Source organism: Narcine bancroftii, chromosome 1 (genome assembly GCF_036971445.1).
Source record: "Narcine bancroftii isolate sNarBan1 chromosome 1, sNarBan1.hap1, whole genome shotgun sequence".
In the NCBI taxonomy this organism is placed as follows: Eukaryota; Metazoa; Chordata; class Chondrichthyes; order Torpediniformes; family Narcinidae; genus Narcine; species Narcine bancroftii.
Window position 1 is genome coordinate 342,009,728 of NC_091469.1, and position 22,452 is coordinate 342,032,179.

At 39.4% G+C, this 22,452-nt stretch overlaps 1 protein-coding gene across 9 annotated transcripts in view; it reads left to right on the forward strand.

Annotated features, from left to right (window-relative positions):
- The window catches only part of fyco1a (FYVE and coiled-coil domain autophagy adaptor 1a), a 169,718-nt gene that overhangs the window by 18,876 nt on the left and 128,390 nt on the right, over positions 1-22,452 (forward strand). For all 9 annotated transcript variants that reach the window (XM_069910198.1, XM_069910231.1, XM_069910242.1 and 6 more), the window contains exons 3-6: positions 479-585; positions 2,776-2,901; positions 9,126-9,232; positions 11,508-11,651. In XM_069910198.1, coding sequence (XP_069766299.1) covers positions 479-585; positions 2,776-2,901; positions 9,126-9,232; positions 11,508-11,651 — 484 coding nt within the window. The remainder of the gene's footprint in view (positions 1-478; positions 586-2,775; positions 2,902-9,125; positions 9,233-11,507; positions 11,652-22,452) is intronic.

Sequence of the window (22,452 nt, forward strand, 5' to 3'; positions counted from 1 at the left end):
GAAAGATGGAGCTGATAATAGATAAATGTGAGAGTACAGTTTACAGGGAATTAATTCACAGTTTACAGGGAATTAATTGGAGGAATGGGTAGATGAGGTAACTGAGAGCTGGGATCGATAATGGGCTGATTCAACTCTGGCAATGAAAGAAATCTGAGAAATGACTAATTAATGTGTAAATAAACTGATCAATGAAATTATAATGGTATAAATTCAGGACCACGAACCTTGTGAAATATTGGTAATTACTTGTCTTCAAATAGCAAAAAAAAACCTTTTGATAATAGAAATAAAGTAAACTCCAGAAAACAGGAGAGATTTTTTAACTGGTGGTGAGTATAAATTGAAGAAAATATGAAAACAATCATGAGCAAGATGTTCGAATTATAATTTAAGAAATGATGGATTTTCTGCTCACACCACTATTATTAGTAGTTATATATATGAAATTTTGAGATAATATATGATATTTTTATAGATGCAATTTCAGAATTAAATCGAGAACATAAGGAAAATGGTGAGCCAATCACTGATGATAGCCCAAACCTGCAAAAATGCTGCTTCAAATTAGAATACCTCCTTCAGGTAAGAGGGTCATCAGCAATTTTGTGTTCTCGGAGAAGGTGAAATGACAGGAATTATGTCAGTAATCTTCTTTTCTCATTGTCTAACACACACATGACATTGTTATAAGGCTGGTTGATACCAAGATATAAATGTCTATTGTTACTGAAACAGAATGAATGACATCCATATAAGCATTTCACCAAAGTGTTCATTTCAGTAATTTTATGATGCTCCTTTAATCGAAGAAAACTGGTAGTGCAACTTAAAACATAGAACATGGATTAGAATAGAACAGTATGAGGGCCCTTTGGTGGACCCACTTCAATTTACTCTACATCAATCTAATACTTTCCAACCTCACAGCCTAATAACCCTCTATTTTTCTTATATCCATGTGCCTATCTTGGAGTCTTTTAAATGTCCCTATTGTGCTAGCCTCGGCCACCACCTCTGGCAATGCATTTCCTGGCACCCACCAGTATCTGTGGGGAGGTGGGGCGGTGGGGGGGGGGGGGGGGAGACGACTTAGCTCTGACGTCTCCTCTAAGCTTTGCTTCACTGACCTTAAATAGATGATCTCTATTATTTGCTATTGTTGCCCTGGGAAAAAGGTACTGCCTCTCATAAGTAGTTTTCAGACTCCTGAATACATATAATAGAATAGAAGAAAAAAAATTATGGCTTTAGTAGATAGATTTGAGATAATCGAGAATAAGAGATTATTGAGTGCAGGTGAAATGTGGAGGTGAGATCACATTGTAATTTAACCATCTAGCTGAATGGCTGAGCAGGTTCAAGGGGCTGACTATTCTACACTCTTACCACAATTACATCTGTTACTTTCCAACAGCATTTTGACTATTTCTGTGGCAGTACTCTTTAATAGCTTAACAGTTAACTTTTGATGTAAGTTTCTAAAGTGTGTTGAATGTGTTTTCATACACCTCAATATTCCCTGGTCAACCATAAGGAGTATTAATTTCCTATCAACCACAGGAAAATATATGGACAGAATCTAATTTATTTTTGTCATTAAGAAAGACCACAGATGGTGGAAAACTCGACCAAAACACAAAATGCTGAAGAGAAACCCTTCATTAGGAGCTTTTGTTCCAAAACACTGACTATAACCTTCCATGTATGCTGGCTGACTCACTGAGTTCCTCCAGCATTTTGTGCATTGTTCTTGGTCATTGTAGGGTTGCCCAGTCAGCATTGATTAGATCTTCAGCCATTTCTGTAAAATTAGAAATCTTAAATTTAAACTCCAGCATCAAAAATGCTATAATCTGCTCACTACATTCATAAATATCTATGGATCTTTCAACCTAATCAGTATGTGTGATGCTGAGGTGATGAAAAGTGCAATGTAAGCAATGTAAACTCCAATAATATGGCACATAAACACATAATTTATTAGAGTTTACACAGTAGTATACAAAACATTCCAGTGAAGTTAATGGGAGTGTGGAAAAAGGGCCTTGATGAGTTAAAAGGGAGATTGGGAAACCGAAAAGGTGAGCTAGATGCTGAAACGTAGAAATTTCCATACAGTTGGCTATTGGATAACTAATCATCAAAGTTTTACTATAATTTAGTGGAGATACAAAATACTGCAGATGATGGAATCAGGGGCTAGAAACTGCCTTCTGCACAAACTCATTGGGTCAAAAGCATGATCAGTATTTTTTTGATGAAAGTTCCAGCGCAAAATGTGGACCATTTGTTTTCTCCCACTGGTGCTGCTCGACCCGCTGAGTTCCTGCACCATCGAGTAATTTACTCGTCTTAATGATGCAGTCAGCATTCTAAATTGTGTTTGCCTCCCTGGAAGCTCAAGGCATAAATAGATAAAATTGTATTTTTTTTAGCAAGTGAAAGCTTTTTCAAATGTAGGACTGAGAAGGTGAAGATTTTTTTTCACAGTGAAATGATATGTGAATGTCATTTATAATGGAAACAAAAGTTGAATAGGTGCAAATTATTGCAGTAAAACAGAACTTTGGTGGATGAGTATAATTATGGAATGGAATTTGGGGGAGGCTTGACCATGATTGTTACCTCGATGTGACTAGATAATTGATCATTGGAAGACTTTCAAGTTTGAATCCTTTTAAACTGTATAACTGTATTGTGTGTCGTTCATGTACAATTACAAAGTTTTGTTTTGACAGTTTTTTTTTTCTCATTTGTACTTTGCATTAAAAGTTTGACCAGAAGGAAAAAACTTCATTTCTTGGCAATAAGAGAGACTATTGGGATTTTTTCTGCTGTTGCTTAGCCAAAGTGAAAGGAGCAAATGATGGAATTCGTTTTGTGAAATCTATCTCAGAGGTGAGGGGTGAAGGTCTTGAGAGAACATACAGTCATTTACCAGTACAGTGTTTATGGTATTTGTTTTGAATGTCTTATTTCTGATTGGCAGTAAGATCTCTATTAGTTCTTCTGTTAAATTGAAGAATATTTGCATGAGTACTTTGGAGCAATGCTTTCGATGGTTCCCTAAATACAGTCCATTTGCTATGTATTGTTTGCTCTGATTTTTCTTTTCAAAATTTGACCGTTATGCATGAAAGTTTTGGTTTATTTTCAGAAAAGAATGGTTGAATAAGAATTATTTATAAACAGAAAATTAATGTTTTGTGCCATACAACAGTTGACTTTGAGCAGCCCCTCAGCTACGTCATTTCCTTCTTGAAGTGTGCATCAAATTTCTCTTGAACTTGTTAAACATATTATTGCTGCTAAGCTCAGGATTTGTATCTAACCTTAGAGGCAGTCCTAAGGAATCCAGGACGATTTCCTGTAAATGAAGCCATATATCATTAAATGATCCAACCTTACAGTTGATGTCATTCTTTCATTTAGAGAAGTTCCTCCTTTACGTCCATTTTGCCTGAAACGGAAGAAATATGCAAATCTTCTTTCTTTCTTTGGCTTGGCTTCGCGGACGAAGATTTATGGAGGGGGTAAATATCCACGTCAGCTGCAGGCTCGTTTGTGGCTGACAAGTCCGATGCGGGACAGGCAGACACGGTTGCAGCGGTTGTAGGGGAAAATTGGTTGGTTGGGTGTTGGGTTTTTCCTCCTTTGTCTTTTGTCAGTGAGGTGGGCTCTGCGGTCTTCTTCAAAGGAGGTTGCTGCCCACCGAACTATGAGGCGCCAAGATGCACAGTTTGAGGCGATATCAGCCCACTGGCGGTGGTCAATGTGGCAAGTACCAAGAGATTTCTTTAGGCAGTCCTTGTACCTCTTCTTTGGTGCACCTCTGTCACGGTGGCCAGTGGAGAGCTCGCCATATAACACGATCTTGGGAAGGTGCTGGTCCTCCATTCTGGAAACGTGACCCACCCAGCGCAGCTGGATCTTCAGCAGCGTGGACTTGATGCTGTCGACCTCTGCCATCTCAAGTACTTCGACGTTAGGGATGAAGGTGCTCCAATGAATGTTGAGGATGGAGTGGAGACAACGCTGGTGGAAGCGTTCTAGGAGCCGTAGGTGATGCCGGTAGAGGACCCATGATTCGGAGCCGAACAGGAGTGTGGGTATGACAACGGCTCTGTATACGCTTATCTTTGTGAGGTTTTTCAGTTGGCTGTTTTTCCAGACTCTTTTGTGTAGTCTTCCAAAGGCGCTATTTGCCTTGGCGAGTCTGTTGTCTATCTCGTTGTCGATCCTTGCATCTGATGAAATGGTGCAGCTGAGATAGGTAAACTGGTTGACCGTTTTGAGTTTTGTGTGCCCGATGGAGATGTGGTGGGGCTGGTAGTCATGGTGGGGAGCTGGCTGATGGAGGACCTCAGTTTTCTTCAGGCTGACTTCCAGGCCAAACATTTAGGCAGTTTCCGCAAAACAGGACGTCAAGCGCTGAAGAGCTGGCTCTGAATGGGCAACTAAAGCGGGATCGTCTGCAAAGAGTAGTTCGCGGACAAGTTTCTCTTGTGTCTTGGTGTGAGTTTGCAGGCGCCTCAGATTGAAGAGACTGCCATCCGTGCGGTACCGGATGTAAACAGCATCTTCATTGTTGAGGTCTTTCATGGCTTGGTTCAGCATCATGCTGAAGAAGATTGAAAAGAGGGTTGGTGCGAGAACACAGGCTTGCTTCACGCCATTGTTAATGGAGAAGGGTTCAGAGAGCTCATTGCTGTATCTGACCCGACCTTGTTGGTTTTCGTGCAGTTGGATAACCATGTTGAGGAACTTTGGGGGGCATCCGATGCGCTGTAGTATTTGCCAAAGCCCTTTCCTGCTCATGGTGTCGAAGGCTTTGGTGAGGTCAACAAAGGTGATGTAGAGTCCTTTGTTTTGTTCTCTGCACTTTTCTTGGAGCTGTCTGAGGGCAAAGACCATGTCAGTAGTTCCTCTGTTTGCACGAAAGCCGCACTGTGATTCTGGGAGAATATTCTCGGCGACACTAGGTATTATTCTATTTAGGAGAATCCTAGTGAAGATTTTGCCTGCAATGGAGAGCAGCGTGATTCCCCTTTAGTTTGAGCAGTCTGATTTCTCGCCTTTGTTTTTGTACAGGGTGATGATGGTGGCATCACGAAGGTCCTGAGGCAGTTTTCCTTGGTCCCAACAAAGCTTGAAAAACTCATGCAGTTTGACATGCAGAGTTTTGCCGCCAGCCTTCCAGACCTCTGGGGGGATTCCATCCATACCTGCTGCTTTGCCACTTTTCAGTTGTTCGATTGCCTTATATGTCTCATCCTGGGTGAGGACCTCATCCAGCTCTAGCCTTAGGGGCTGTTGAGGGAGCTGGAGCAGGGTGGAATCTTGGACTGACCGGTTGGCACTGAAAAGAGATTGGAAGTGTTCGACAACGAGATAGACAACAGACTCGCCAAGGCAAATAGTGCCTTTGGAAGACTACACAAAAGAGTCTGGAAAAACAACCAACTGACAATCTTCACAAAGATAAGCGTATACAGAGCCGTTCTCATACCCACACTCCTGTTCGGCTTCGAATCATGGGTCCTCTACCGGCATCACCTACGGCTCCTAGAACGCTTCCATCAGCGTTGTCTCCGCTCCATCCTCAACATTCATTGGAGCGCCTTCATCCCTAACGTCGAAGTACTTGAGATGGCAGAGGTCGACAGCATCGAGTCCACGCTGCTGAAGATCCAGCTGCGCTGGGTGGGTCACGTCTCCAGAATGGAGGACCATCGCTTTCCCAAGATCGTGTTATATGGCGAGCTCTCCACTGGCCACCGTGACAGAGGTGCACCAAAGAAGAGGTACAAGGACTGCCTAAAGAAATCTCTTGGTGCCTGCCACATTGACCACCGCCAGTCGGCTGATATCGCCTCAAACCGTGCATCTTGGCGCCTCACAGTTCGGCGGGCAGCAACCTCCTTTGAAGAAGACCGCAGAGCCCACCTCACTGACAAAAGACAAAGGAGGAAAAACCCAACACCCAACCCCAACCAACCAATTTTCCCCTGCAACCGCTGCAACCGTGTCTGCCTGTCCCGCATCGGACTTGTCAGCCACAAACGAGCCTGCAGCTGACGTGGACTTTTACCCCCTCAATAAATCTTCGTCTGCGAAGCCAAGCCAAGAGAGATAATGGATTGAGAATTGTTAGATATTTAGTTTTAACCATATAACCATTTACGGAGCGGAAACAGGCCATGTTGGCCTTTCGAGTCCGCACCGGTTCACTAGAACAACTCCACTAGCTCAAACCTCCCGCTCTCCACCAATAACCTTCCAACCCCCTCTCCTTCACGTACACATCCAACCTTCTCTTAAATGACAGAATGGATCCTGCTGTAACTGTCTCATTCGAAAGATCATTCCATTCTGCCACCACTCGCTGAGTGAAAAAGCCACCTCTAATATTTCTCCTAAAGTGTTGCCCCCTTACCCTTAACTCATGGCCTCTTGTTTCAGCCTCCCCTACGCTCAGGGGAAAGAGTCTATTTATGTCTAGTCTATCTATTCCTTTCATAATTTTAAATACCTCTATCAGCTGGGGGGATATGTCCTCAAACCACTGTTAGGTGAAAATACTGTTCTGAGAGTAGAGAGTGATGCAATGGGGATGATAGTCAAGAAAATGGTGTAATCTTCTGAGGACAGTGCTTTATGTGTAGACAGATATTGGTGAAGTGAATTTGATCCAAACTACTGGTGAGTCCAGTATGACTTGAAATCTGTTTAACTTAATGTGAAAGGAATACCTGTGGAGGTGTCTGTCACTTGTTGGGCACAGTGATAAATGCTGGCCTTAATTCTGAATCTTTTCAAGCAGTAGTGAACTTTTTATTCATGCTTTTACTTTAGTCAAGAGCTGAAGTGATTATACTTCATAACCTGTTTTGAAATGGGCTCAGCATTGAAAGTGAACCAGGTCGTAAGCTGCTTGCTTGAACACTGCCAGATTATGCAACTTCAGGAGCAAAGAAGATAGTTCAGAACAATTTAAGGGCACTTTTTATTTTGCCACCAGAAGTTGGTGATCAAAGGTTTTGAATCAATCACTATTCCTAAAACTGCATAACATTTTCTTCAGATTAACGCTGCACTTAGAATGAGAATTAAAACCTTACAAAGCAAATATCAGGAAATATTTTCGATATCAGAAAGTCTGAAAACTGGTTGCTGAAGCCTCCAGTTATTCAAGCCCTGATATCGACTTCGGTTCCTTAAAGTGTGCAGTTTAATGCTAGGAGTAATAGCAGGCATACCTAAAAATGAGTGTACCAACGAAGCATCAAAGCAGTGTAAAATAGATGAAACTAACTAATCTTACTGGATAATATATTGCTTTTCTTTTATTTTTGCTGAGTTAAAATCCTACAACTATCTACAACAACACTGTTGGGGAGTACTTTCAGCAAAAGGACTGTCCCTTTTGAAGTGGTTTACCACCCTTACCATCTCATAGAACAATTGGAGATGGATAACAATTGGTGATCTTTCCAGCTCTGACCAGATTCAGACAAATACACAGACCTGTATAAATAACTGAGGATAGGTAAAGAACAATGCATGTTTTAAATAACTTGTGCATTCAATTTTGTCAGGTGGCAGGCAGCAAGAAGCTGTGTTGATGAGGCGTTGCAATTTCATGACCAAGATTAACTTTTGGTAACTTTTCTGAAGGAATAAGTTACTAATAGTTTAACCTTGAACAGATTTCAGATTTACGTGAGATGATGAAAATGTGGTGCATAGAATACATGCTCATTCCAATTCTTGGAGATCTGGTTATGACAGCTTGATTGTATAGGTCTGTTTACATGGAGGGCAAGATGGGCCAACACTTTTTCATGTTGTTAGCAGTGCCTATCTCCAATGCAAAGGTGAATTGTTTCTTCTCTCAGATTTGTATTATCAATGATCATTAAGATAAAGCAGGGGGGTGGTTAGATACCTTGTAGTATTAAAAACGTGACCTGTGAAAGGACGGCCAAAGCCTCTCATAGGGTCAATGGCCATCTAGCAAATACGACCCATGATGAGCGGAAATGACATCCCTTGCACTGAAGCTCGGTTTGGCCATTCACTGCAACAGAACCTCCCCCAGGCATCTTGGATCTCACCATGCTGCTGGATCTGGGAGGGGATGTTGAGAGGGTGGGCCTGGACCTGTGCAACCCCCTACTCACCTAAAATCCATTCACATACATGCTGTTCCTTTCTGAGGAGTGGGTAACATATCAAACCCACAAACTGACTGAAAGGAACCATCATCATCCTATGGGATGGATAGCCAGAAAAAGAAGAAAATAAAGCATCAGTGTCTTATTACAAGATCCTGTTTAACTTTGGGGATTGGTGCAGGCTGCAAACATTTAGTTTTCACAACATTCACAGATGGAGTGGCACTGGCAAGTATTGACTATAAACACAAGTTGATGCTCTGGCTGAGGAACCAAGAACAATGGTTGTTTATTCAGGAAAAACAAATGTTGAGAGAGTCATGAGATTATGAGTCATGTGATTGGGACAAGTTTTAGTATTGATGAGCCAGCCATCTGATAAATTCTGCTGATTCTCCTTGTCAGGGGAATTATTGAACAACCGTGACCATTGTAATGGTCATTTTGATTGGCCTATATCTGGGTAAAAGAAGCAGGTGAATTCCTGCATTGGATTGTAAAAATTCAGTTTGATGATAGTTAATCTCAGTCCTAAAGCAATTGACTTAATGTCCCCTAGTAAAAACAACATTGGATCAAACTTTAGAACAAGGCCAGGTCAAATGAAAAAAACTATCTATCTCTTGTCCACATCCAAAACACAATTTTCAAGAAATTTGAATTAAAACAAATTAACTAGATTTTGTCAAATGCGCTTGAAGAAAAATCAATTAAAACTGAAAAAGTGACAAAATTGTCCCCTGACAAAATCGAGTCAGTTTTTTCTGTTGCCAAGTTTAGCATGCAGCTGTGAGTTTGTAGGAACTTTTTATTGTTCAATGTGGAGGGAGAGGGTTAAATTTGAACTAATTTCAACAAATTCTGAACATAAATTCAGTGAATTTATTGTTATGTCAAAATTTGAAAATTTTTATCATGATGTTATTTCTTTACATCTTTTTAAAGCTCAAAACCTCTCTTGGTAAAGGACGAGCATTTATTCGTTATTCCTTAGTTCACCAGCGCCTGGCTGATACTTTTCAGCAATGCTTAATGAACATTAAAATCACCAGGTAAGAAGCAGATATTTTAAGTAAAATTTAATCCAAATGTAATTTATAATATGAAGAAATACAAGGAATGTCAAATGTAGAGTGGATTGTGAGTTTAATTGGCAAACTGACTAAGCACCCTAAATAGGCAAGGGTAATCAATTATGACTTAATTCCCCTTAGAAGTGAAGATCACTTAGCTTATTACCTTCACATCACTCATTATCTAAACTCATATGTTCAGAATGGCTGATTGGGTATATTAGTAGAGGTTAGCCAGCTGCTGTGAGATAACAGAGAAGCAGGGAAAATAGATGGAAATGGAATATAAAAAGTATGTGGTGAAGGCCATTCTATGGGAAGAGTTACATCTTCTGTGACAAGTCCTACAAAAGCTGTGACTACTGAAATGGCATTTGTCTGGCCTTGGACCTCTTCTCCACATTATTAGCATAGAGTGGTTTAAAACTAGCTTTCAGCTCTCTGCTTATCTGCTCTGATTATGTGTTACAGCACTTGCACAAGGGCTGTATGGGGTAATATGACCATTTTGTTTACAAGAAAGAAAACAATTTCTGTGGCTCTTGAAAGAATTTGAATGTGCTGTTTGAGTGTGTTGTTTTGAAACTATTTGTTCCTTCACTAATCCAATTTTATGCTACAAATATAGTTTTAATTTGTCATTTTAACAATTCATTGTATATGGTTGAGTACTGAGTGTCAACACAAAGTTCAGTTCTATTTCATCTCCATTGCTTTTATTTCCATGCAAATTTCCATTTTTTTTCCATTGTTGCATTAGAAGAGTTTTGTTAATAGCAGTGTAAACTTTAATTCCCTCTTAGCAGGAATACTTGTATTCTTCTAAAAGTTCCATTCTTCTCTATAACTGAGGGTAGGGTAAAATTAGTAATTCTGATTGACACTTGCACAAACTAAGTTGTCCCAAACACTCTTAAAGAATATTGCTGCTGTCTTTCTGACTGTTCTCTAATTATGAATTTGAATTTTCCAATAATTACGCAAGAAAGTAGGGCATTTAATCTGCAGAGTTGAATATAATGCAGTTTTAGTGATTCTGCTCTCCAGTGCCACTGCCATCACCAGCAACTGTTCTTTAAATTCTCATTTCAGTCTTGGTTATAACACTTGCACTTATTTTCTCTAATATAGTTAACTTGGAATTCCAATTCAGAGTTTTAAAAGCAATAGATAAAGAACTTGCTTATGATGTTATTAATACAATTTATTATTCCATAGACAAGTGTAAAGCTGAAAGTAATTGGCACTTTAAAAAAAAAAGTAGTGATGGATAAATTGATGGGACCTGATGACCATTTTCCCAAGACTTTGCAAGAGTGGTGGCAATTTTTTAATCTTTCAAAATTCCATACATTCCTGAATTGTTCACACAGATGGGAAAGTAACAAATGTATTTGCTTAAGAAAAATGAGAGAGTTAAAAACAGGTAACCACAGTGCATGAACTGACATCAATAGTAGGGAAACTGTCAGAAATGATAACATGGCTCTAAAATAATAGAAGGGTGAAAGTTGACTTATAAAAGAGAGATTATATTTAGCAATTTTTTTTTAAAAGATGCTATCAGAATAGGGAAAGTAAACTATTGGTTGTAGTGTGCATGGGCATTAAGAGGGCCTTTGATATGTGGCATTTAAGCGATTATAGCAATTGGAGCATTTATGATGTACTGGGAGACTTAAACTGAACAGTAGTTAGCAGTCTGAAAACAGAAGGAATAGCCATGCAATGGATGCAGTTGCTCACAATTGACATCAGTAATTTGGATGGTACAAGCAAGTATATCAGAAAAAATGTTTGCTGATTATGCAGTTTGGGTAGAGAGTAAGTTGTAGGTGTCCTGGACAGGCCATGTGATTAGGTGAGATGGAATATAAGATGGAAAAATGTAAAATTATCTTCTTTGGTAGAAAATTAAGAGATTAAAAGAAGGCAAATACTATTATGGTCTACATTAAAGAAAGATGGAAATTCAAGAGAAGGAATGTCTTACTGGAGTTTTTTTTGGTTCAGGCTGGTGAGAGTGTACCTACAATGCTGTGCACAAGCCTCGTGTCTCAATAACATTAATTTTAGATGGTGTTAAACTTGCATGTTGATAAGGTAAAGGGATAATATAGGTGCATTGATATTTTTCTCATGCTTAGCTGATGTGAGAGTAAGTAACCAAGGATTCTATGAAGTTTCTGTTAACCTTCTAAGTATTTTTGTTTCATTTTGCATTTGTGACTTTCAAACTTGTTTCATTTTAAAGGGACTGCTATTATGCTCGAAGCCCATTGCTGGAACCTCACATTGTCTCTGATATTGTCATTCATCTGTATGATCTGAATGAAGTTCAGTTTGACTTGGCTCCCAGAGGTCATGATTTGGATGCTTCTTGGCCAACGTTTTCACGGTAATATATATTTATTTTTATTGATTCAGTTACATGAAGATTTAGTAACTGAAATTGAACATGTACAGTTACACACCTGGAATCTGGCACCTACAGGAATTGGCAGATGCCAGATAAGTGAATTTTCCAGTTGCTTGAGAGGCAAACGAATGGCGAGGTTGTGCCAATTTTAAATGCGTATTTTTATTTTGCCAGTTGCTTGAATTCCAGGCAATTAGGGTTTTACTGTAGTAATGAATTGGATAAGCCAACATACTGCCAAAAGCATTGGTTATTATTTAGAAATATAATTTTGATAATTACAAATGTGTAGAGATGCTTTTCACTGTATGGATGTTTGTCAACATTAGGTCATTTACTGATGACTTCAGAAAGGTGATCTTAGAAAGTTGAGGCACTCTAATTAATGTTGGAAATGGCAGAGAGTTGATTTGAAATAATTATTTCTATCAGTCATAGAATTCAGGAAATATGCTTACTACTAGAATTTGGTTATATTAAAATCCAGTTTAAGATCAAGATGCACTTTTTTATACAAAAGTTAGGAATTTTGGAACTCACTACATGAAAATCTGTGAATGTTAGGCCATGAAATTCTAAAATAGACATTTGTTTTGTTGGATATCAGACTCATTTGCTGTTTGGCATCATCTATTCTGCATAACACATGGTTTGGCAATGTGATTGGGGTTCCACACTTCCAAAATTGACATTTGGTTTAGGACAGCTGAAGGATAGTTCTTTTTATTATTTTTTTTTAAAAAGGGGTAATTCCTTAATGATTAGCAAAAAGGAAAAGTGATGTTGTAATAACTATTTGAGAGTTGCACATTTTGTAAACCTGAATAGATTAGATAAATGAAATAAATTTTAGGAGATTGCTTATTATCAGTAAGTGGGTACATTGAGGGCAAATATCCATATTTACTTATACATTATAATCCTTAACAGAAGAGTCTAATTTAGAACAAAAGAAAATGGGAGCTAAGTTATGATCAGTCACAACATTTGGTGAGAATTGAAACTGAAGAAACTTCAAGGTGCACTGTTAAGACTGCTATCACAGGAGGAAGCTGAGAATGAGCCTACAAGTAAATATTTGTATATGGAAACTGTGTAAGTTTGGAAAAATTGTCAATAAAATATTAAAAAGTAGTCTCCAGCAAGCTAGAGAGACAAAAATGTAGAAAAAGATATGGTGAAGATTGCAGAGACAGGCAAGTTTACCAAGAGATTTTTAAAAATTGAACAGCTTATCCGGCAGAAAGCAAAAGTAGAACATTTGGGGAGTGAAATTATGAACAACTAGTGCATTTAGTGAAGAATTCACTAAATTTGTATGTCATAATTATGGAGTAAATAGTCACAGAGGAAATGTTGATAAATTGAATCTATAACTTAAACAAGAATAGAATATTTCATACTCACCCTGAGGATACAGTTAAGGTTCAAATGCATAGCATGTGTGATCTAAAAGAAATCCCTGGACAGAGTGGACATGGCGAAAATGTTTCCAGTCATGGGAGAATCCAAGACTAGTGGGAACAGCCTCAGAATAAAATCACATCCTTTCAGAATAGAAATGAGGAGCAATTTCTTAAGCCAGAGGGTGGTGTATCTGTGGAATTCATTGCCACTGACTGCTGTGGAGGCCAAATCATTGGGTGTATTTAAAATATTGGTTGATAAGTTCTTGATTAGTAAGGGTGTTAAAGGTCGTGGGGAAAAGCTGTGAGAATGGGGTTGACAGGGAAAAAAAATATCAGCCATGATTTGAATGGCAGTGCAGACTCAATGCGATGTGATGGATTTTTTTTCTGGAAGGGAAAGCTGAAACTAGCAATCGTAGTTTAAGAATAAAGCATAAAAATAAGCATAAATTATGATTAGAGACCTTGGAGAATTTGAAATCCTTGGAATTTTCTGCCCTTGAGAGCAGTGGATGCTGAGGCATTATGGGTAAAATAGATTTTAGGAGGACTGGGCAATCAAGGATCTTTCAGAAAAGTGAAAGTGAGATAAGCAGCAACCTGGAGACATCAAAAGCCATATCTACTTCATTCAGGAACCATCCTCTCTACCTACCATATCCAGGGCCCACCTGGAAGCAGCCGTCCACTCTGGAATTGGGGCACATATGCTGGGCTGCAGTTGATACTGAAACTGCGTATTTTCAAGTTCATGTACCCTGGACCTCGAATGTCTCACTGTGAAGTGCCACCCTACTATCTGTTATATTAACAGCAGTCTACATCCCAACCCCATAAAACACAAAGCTAGCATAGAATGAATCGCCTCCATCAACAGCCTTGAAACAAAATACTCCGAAGCACTGTTCATCTTGACCGGGAACTTTAAGCATGTTAAAATTCTACCAAAATTCTATCTGCGAATTTTTTGTCCCTCTAGAAACCCTTGACATCCTTCACCGTTGATAAACATCCATCAAAGATGCCCATTTTGGTAGATCAGACCACCAATCAGTGAGACCACCAGCTGCCTACAAGCAGATGTTAAGGCCTGAGGATCCAGTTATAAAAGTCGTGCATTACCGGACTGAGGAAACGTGACATAATATGCTCCTGCTTTGGTTATCTAGTCTGGCCTGTATTCAGGGACTCAGTGACCAACCTTAATGAACACACCACTGCTATTACTGACTTTCTGGCAAGCAATCCACTACACACTTGGTGAAAGAAAACAATCCACGTGTCTTCCAACCAGAAACCATGACTTAATGGTGAGGTGTACCTGCTTCTGACGGCTGGGATGATGGTGTACAAATCAGATAACTAATCCCTTCACAAGAAAGCCAGGTATGACTTGTGCAAGGTGACCTGGGATATCAAGAGGTCGTACCAAGCCAGACTCTGGTCCCAGCCGAGCTTCTCAGACACCAAGCGTCCATGCCATCACAGACTTCAAAACAAAGCTGAGCAGAATAATAACTGACAGTGCATCCTTCACAATGAGGTCAATGCACTCCATGCTTGATGCCAGCAAGGTAGTGGAACAGATCTTTTCTGCCTGGGACACACCTGTACCCAAGGTCACTGCTGCAAAGTGGCCTTCTGGAGAGTGAACCTGCAGAGAATGACTGAACCAGATGGAGTCCTTGGAGATGTCCTCTGTGCCTGCACAGACCAACTGGAAGTTGTATTCATTTTCTCTCTCCAAGAGTTTGAAGCTTTGATCTGTTTCAAGGAGGCCACCATCATTCTGGTGCTGAAGAATAATGTACTAATGGGCTTAAATAACTATCAAGTGTTGATTCTGACATCCACTGTCATGAAGTGCCTCCAGAGGCTGATCATGGCTCACCAGTTACCCTTGACCCATTCTAGTTTACCCTTGACCCATTCAGGTCAGCAGACATCATTGCCCAGAACATGCATTAGCCCTGGACAACATGGACTACATCAGACTACTTTTATATATTAAAAAAAATCAACTACAGCTTTGTTTCCAACATCATGGTAGCAAGCAAATTAATACCCCTCTCTTCAATTAGATTCATGATTTTCCATCTTGGAATGATGACAACAACTCCTCCACAATCATCCTCAATGCTGGGCACCACAAGGCTGGGTACTTTGTCTGTATTCCCTGTACAATCATGACATTGTGGCCAACACAGCTCTGACTCTATACATTTGTGGATGACACCACTGTTGCAGTCAGGATCTTGAACAATTATGAAGAGGAGAGAGAGAGACATGGTTTGGTGCCACGACAGCAACCTCTCTGTCGACGTCAGCAATAGCTAGTCATGGACTTCCAGAAGAGAGATGAAGCTCTGATCCTGGTCTGCAATTGCAGTGCTGAGTTAGAGATTGTAAACAGCTTTAAGTTCCAAGGAGTAAACCTCTCTAATGGTTAATCCCCTTTGATGCAATGGGCAAGAGAGTACAGCAGCACATCTACTTCCTCAAAAGTCTACAGATGCACCATTGAAAGTATCCTATCAGGAAACTGCTCTGTCAAAGGCTGCAAGAATCTGCAGAAGTTTGTGAATGTGGCTCAGGCCAATATAAATACCCCTCTCCATAGACCTTTATCCTATTCTGACTGATCTCTCTCTGAACCATGTCTTACTTGTATATGATATGTTTCTGGTCTGCTTGCAGACTAACCTTTATCACTGCATCTTGTTACATGGGGGGGGGGGGGGGGGGAAAGAACTTGAACTTTGGGGGTGGGGGGGTGAAAAAGTATTTCAAAAATCTATGGCAGAAGCTGAGAAGGGAGAGCCTGGTGGTGAAACTCATTCAACATTGTCCAAGGAGACCGATGAAATCTTAAGTGACTGCTTTTGGTTGATAGACTAGTCCATATCCATTGATTTTGCTAACAGCTTCATGTATATTATTGGTGATACTGCCTTCATCAGCAGGTGTGTAAAAAGACTGGGGAATAATTTTTATCATTTTGTGTGTTACACAATCAGAAGCCATGGATAAGCTGGGATGTTTTTACCGCTGAAAGTCAAGATATAGGATTTCAAATCAAGAGACTGGCCTTCTGCAAGAAATCCAAGGCCATCAGAAAAACCTAGAGACAGTACCATCTGAAGAGAACCTTATAGACACATGGCAACTATGACAATGCATTCATGCTATTACAGAGTATAAAGCAAAGTTGAGAGACACCGCATGCAACAGCACAACACTGGCCAATTATTTAAATATGCTATATGGTTATTTGAACAGGAAGCTAGCAGGACAATGATTCCACACTAATTGCTGCAAGCAATGTCATTCTCATGGTCACTATAGCTGAAGTCGGTATGGCCTTCCAGTGGGTGAACCCATGAATCCTGAGCACCTGTGCAGATGAACAGATTCACAAACATTTTTAATCTCTCCCTACCACAGACCACAGTTTCCACTTGCTTCAAGAAGGCCACCATTATATCCATCCAGAGGAAAAATATAATAATGGGTCTAAATGATGACTGCACAGCTAAATAAAAAATTTGCTGACAATACCACAGAAGTGGGATGGGCCTCAATTAAGATGAGACAGACTACAGGAGAGAGATTAAAGGCTGGTGGCATGGTGCCAAAGTAACAAGCTTGCTCTCAATGTCAATAAGACAAAAGCGATGATCATTGACTTCTGGAGATGGTGGGAAGATTGCCCTCCCCTCCCCTCATATACATCAATAAGGCTGAAGTGGAAAGTTCTTGGAAATGTCTCCAATGACCTGGCCTCTCAGATACATTGACACAATGGCCAAGAAAATGTAACAACTTCGCCATTTTCTTGGAAGGCTGTCATTTTGGCATGTTCTCCATGTCCCTTAACAACTTCTACAAGTGAACAATCTGGGTGTTGATCTGGACAATATTGAAGAAACTGAAAACATAACACAGATTTCCCTCCATTCTGTGGTCTTTAACCATATCTCCTGCTCTCCAGGAAAAGCAACTAGCGTATTGAAGGACCCATTCTCTTATTCCTCCTTGCTTGGGGGGGGGGGGGGGGGTGGAATGTTTGAGTTGGAAAGCATCCAGCAGCAGTCTTAAGGGCAGTTATTTTCCTGCAGCCATTAGGCTCCTAGATAAGCCCCACAGTACTGGTATCATGCTGCTCCATTTGGTGTTAATTGATTTTTTTTCATTGCAATCCTGTACTTCGTAATTGCACTCTTTACACGGCTGAAGGAATGTTAGTGATAGGCTGCTCACAGAAGAACCCTTCTCACCGTACTAAACATTTTGTGACGAATAAACTTTAAAGCTTGTTAGCTGCTTTCTGTATGTGTTTATGCCTTGCTGAAATAGAATACCAGATACTCTTGTGTGGGAAGTGATACTAAAAGTTCTTCCCATTAAATCAAGAGATTTTCTGCAGAATGGGGAAACAACCCAAGTCATTATGAAAGTGAAATTTTGCATTGAAAAGTTAAGTGATGTATTTTTTACTGTAATGTATTCTCATGGTTCCTTTTTTAACAAAATAATGCATTTAACAAATGCACTTAGCAAATCTGTTGAACATTGATAAACTTACACATGAAATTTTAGAAGAAAATTAAATATCTGAAGATGCATTGTTTTGAAAAGTTGAGTTAGCTACCAATGAACAGATTAAAAAAAAATCAATGGCTGAACAACAGAAAACTGAGTATGGAGAAAATTTTGCCTCCAACCCAATCTTTAAATTTGCTGATGACACCACCGATGGAGATCAAATCATTTGAAATAATGAGTCGGAATGCGGGATGGAGACTGAGAATCTGGTAGGGTGCCAGAGCACCAGTCAATGTCACCATGACTGAGGAGTTCATTGTTGATTTTTAAGAAGGGAAGGCTGAGGGAGCTTGCACCTGCCCACATTGATGGGACAGAGGTGCAGAGAATTAGTACCTTCAAATTCCTGGGAGACCATTTATCAGAAGACCTCTCATGAAGTAGGTACACCAATTCCAATTCTCTCTCAGAAGTTCAAGAAGATTTGGTAGGTCATCAAATGCTCCATCCAACTTCAACAAGTAAAATGTGGAAGTATATTGATTGGTGGCTTCAATTTTTTAAATTTAAAATAAATTTTATTATTTTTCTTTTGTGAAAAATCCAAGTGCCCAGAAAGCTGCAAAATGTAGCAAGCATAGCTACGTCCATCACAGGGTACGATCGCTCATCCATTAAAAACAATGACTCAAGAAGGCAGCCAACATCATAAATGACCCCATCACCAAGGATATTACCTAGTCTCACTGCTACTTTCAAGCAGAGATACAGAAGCCTGAAGGCGAACACCTCTATGTTCAAGGACTGTTTCTTTCCAATGACCATCCAGCTCTTCAACTTCCCCTTATTACGCTAATTAAGGACTGCTCTGTCACCAGAAAAAGGACTTTCTGGCCCTCTTATAATGCCACTTTTTTTCTTACACTATGGCATCTGTGAATATTTATTATCTATCTTTTGTATGTATCGTTTGTTTTTAATTTAATATTATTTATGCTATTTGCATGTTTATGAAGTTTGTTCAGCTGCAGCAAATCAGAATTTTATTGCATACGAAATCTGACACTAAACTCGTCATTATCATTGTTTCTCTAAATTAGCAAAGTGAGAAGTGGAAGAAACTGATCAATAATTTTTTGATGTGCCTATATTGAATTTGTTGCTTATCCTAAAATTATACAATTAAAAGGCATTCCCTAATATGAACTAGAAGAGAATAGTGGTGTAAATGATGGGTGAATGCAAGTAGTGATAGGTGGAGCAGTTGATAAGGCAGAATGCATAAAGTTGTTGTTGGGAGGATTGGGTCATTTTAATTTCTGGTTTGTTTTATTTTGCATAGTGGGCTATCATAAACACTTGTTGAACAGTGGACCAGTATCAGAAATGTCTCCTAATTTCAAACACACTTATGGTTTATTTTCGGACAACATTCCTTAACAGCCTTTGCCATATCCTACCCCTTGTGCAATTGCTGATATCCCAAAACTATTGCCCTTGTTCACATCAAGCATACATTGCTTTATATTAATTTCTTTCCTGCTTCATTTTCATCTTTCAACATATGCACAATATATATAATCCACATGTTGCCATGCAATTTCACTGAACCTTTTCAATAGACTCAAATTAAATCTTCTTTCAGGACATACTGCATCATATAATCTGAAAGTCAGCAAAATAGATGAAACAGTCCTTGCGTTACCATCCACACTCACACAAAGCAAGGGTCCCTTGGCTTTTGTGGAGCCATTATTAGTCCAAAGGAATAGTTGATGGCTTAGCCTTGGGGTGGGTGGGGGGGGGGGGGCCTGTACAAAAAAAAATGATAGCCAACCTACAAAAGAGCTTGCTGATGGAAAAGATCTTTGACATTTCAACTATGAAATCTAGAGAAAAATAAAGTATGTCCTTCATGAGTGTTTACAGTTAACAGTGAAATGTTGAATTGTAGTCACTGTTGCAGGAAAATGGGGCAACAAATTTGAAACACCACAAGTTCCTTTTGAAACTAGTGTGAAAACACCATCTACTCTTGTAATTGGAAATATGGATGAAAAAGTTTTGTCCATGATGTAGGATACTCCCTGATCTCCATTGATATAGAACCTTAGGATCATCCACCAGAGGGAGCAGATCATAATGAAACACTCATTTGGTAGAACACATGACAATCCTGTTTCTTTTTGTTTAAGATTGGAGCCGGTCCCAAACCCGGAAATGTTTGAACCAGGAATGAGAGGACTACAGACAGAATTATGGTTGCTACTGGATGAGCATATTTATGGCTGCTGGGAGACTGTGTCATTAAAAATGTGTATTCAACTACTTTGCACCTTAGAGGACAGCTTGAATGGCTGCCACCCAGAGTATTTGACTCAGACTTGGGCATTATCTCATTCAGACAGTTGTACAGCTTTGATGAAGTGGACGACGCTTTGAAGAAGTGATAGGATGGAAGCAGGTCTCCTCTAGTTAACCTCTTCCAAAACCTCTCTCACCCCCAGCCATTGTGTGCCATTATGTCAGTTAAGATAGAATGGTTACTTCTGCAGCTTTGCTCTCACAAAACAACAAATATCTTGAAGAAAATAAAGGCTAAGAATTAATTGTAGGGCATTTTGTATGCATTTTTTTGATGTTGGTGTGGTTTTCTTGGGGGATGGGTTCTATAATTCCAACATATTCCGATTGGTGTTGGATTCTCTTAAAGTATGGGATTAGTTATAGAACTGACAAACCGAATGCACAAAATGAGGTTAGACTACAGTCTTTAGTATCTGTGTGTTTAAAATACATAAATATAAATTATGTACACGCGCACGCACGTTCAGTACAGAAATGGGCCTTTTGGCTCACCAGATCATGCTGATCCTTTTGTCAATGTAATCCCATTTACTCATATATCTCTCTATGCCTTCCTTATTTGTTTAATAAATGTAAGTGATACCATTATCTCTGACAGTGCATTCTTGATATCAACCACTCTGTATTTAAAAAAAAAGCCTTACCCCTCAAATGCCCTTTAAAATTCTTTCCTCTCACCTTAAAGCTATGCTCTTTTGTGAAGGTGAAAAGATTTTGATTATTTCATGAGTCTCATAATCTTGTACTGGTAGTCTCCAGCTTACGACTGTGTTTGATTCTGATGGACTGTCTGATCTTGAAATGGACACAAGTTGGAAATCCATTGTATTTGTTTTATCATTCATCAAATACAACATGGCAGCCACCAAGCCAGCTCTCGTGAGAGGTTGGCCATCATTGCCATAGATAATATTTTCCATAGATAGGCCCCTACTTTCACCCCAAAAGCATAATTCTTCTATTTACATACATTTTTTTTCCAGTCATATATACAGATGGTATGTGTAAGTTGGGGACTACCTGAATACATCTATCAGATCACACTCTTATATATTCACACTTGTATCAGATCAATCCCAGCCTTTATCACTCCGAAGCCCAGCCATCATAGTCTCTCATAACTAAACTCAAGTCCCAGCAACATCCTGCTGAATCTCCTCTCCATTCTCTTGTGCAACTATAAATCCAGTGAGCACTTTAAATAAAAAATGATTTAGAGACACTGTAAAAGGTACTAAACTAACAAGAGAGATACTAAACTGTAAGTTCACAACTATTATTAATGAATGAACAGGCTGAGATTCATTCAGAACATAGAAGACTGAACAAGGGACTTTATGCTCATCTTCATGAAGTGGATTAATAAAATGGAAAAGCATCTCATGTTTGCAAAACAAAGTAAGATGGGTTGTGTAGGAAAAATCTGGTAAGGCTAGGATTATGGTGCTCATGCAACTCTTGGTGGCACACCCTTCGTATTAGCAAGTGTCTCAGACTTTTCTGAGACCATCTCTCTATAATCTTGTCTCACCAAGAGGACAAACATTTTAGAGGTGGTGGCTTAATATATAGTCAGAAGGGAGTGATCTATGATTCCTCAACCTTACTTCTGGCTCCAAGAATTTCCTCCATCAACTAGTGAATCAACACTTGTCTATGTTCACGAAAATGAGGAAGACGTAGTGATGGCAGCATCATCAAAATTGGCTTCTTGGCTCTAAGATTGAATCATTCCTGAAGAATACAGCTGTCAGAATGTATCAGTAGTAGCAGATGTTTGGGGAACGATTCTTCTTGTATTAATTTTCTTACTTAAAATTTGTTTAAATGACAGAGAGGGAGGGGAGTTGAAAGAGAATAATGGCATTAAGCAGTTAAAGGTCATTGTGATTTAGGAGGTTAGGAGAACTCTTCACTGCCTAAAGCAAAAGCTCACTCAAGGAAAGCTAATTCATGTTTATGACAAGTAGGACATCAGTGTAGATGCTCCTCAAGGCAGTGCTAAAGAAATAACCAACTTTTGGTTCATCTATCAGCTACTCTTCAGTGTGAAATTAGAAAATGTTCACTTTTGATTGCATAACATTTTAGATGTTTAAGCAATTAGTGCATGAGTTCAACCTCTCCAGGATAACAAAAATCCTTTAACTGGAAAAAAAATGGCTATTAATATCTGCTATAATAGTGCCAGGCAATGATTATCTTCAATAAGAGAAGCCAACCAACTATCCTTGACATTAAGTTGCTATGCCTGTTTATCTTTATCCTTGGCATCATCAACATCTGAATCTCAAGAAGACCAGGCTCTAAAATACAGTAATCCAAATGCAGGCTGGAGGCTAGATATACTGTGGGGAGAGACTCATTACAACCTAGTCTTACCACTATGTATAAGATGCCTGTCATAGAATCATCAACTTACTTTGAGTTCAATTGCATCAACGTTCAGAAAACCTGAG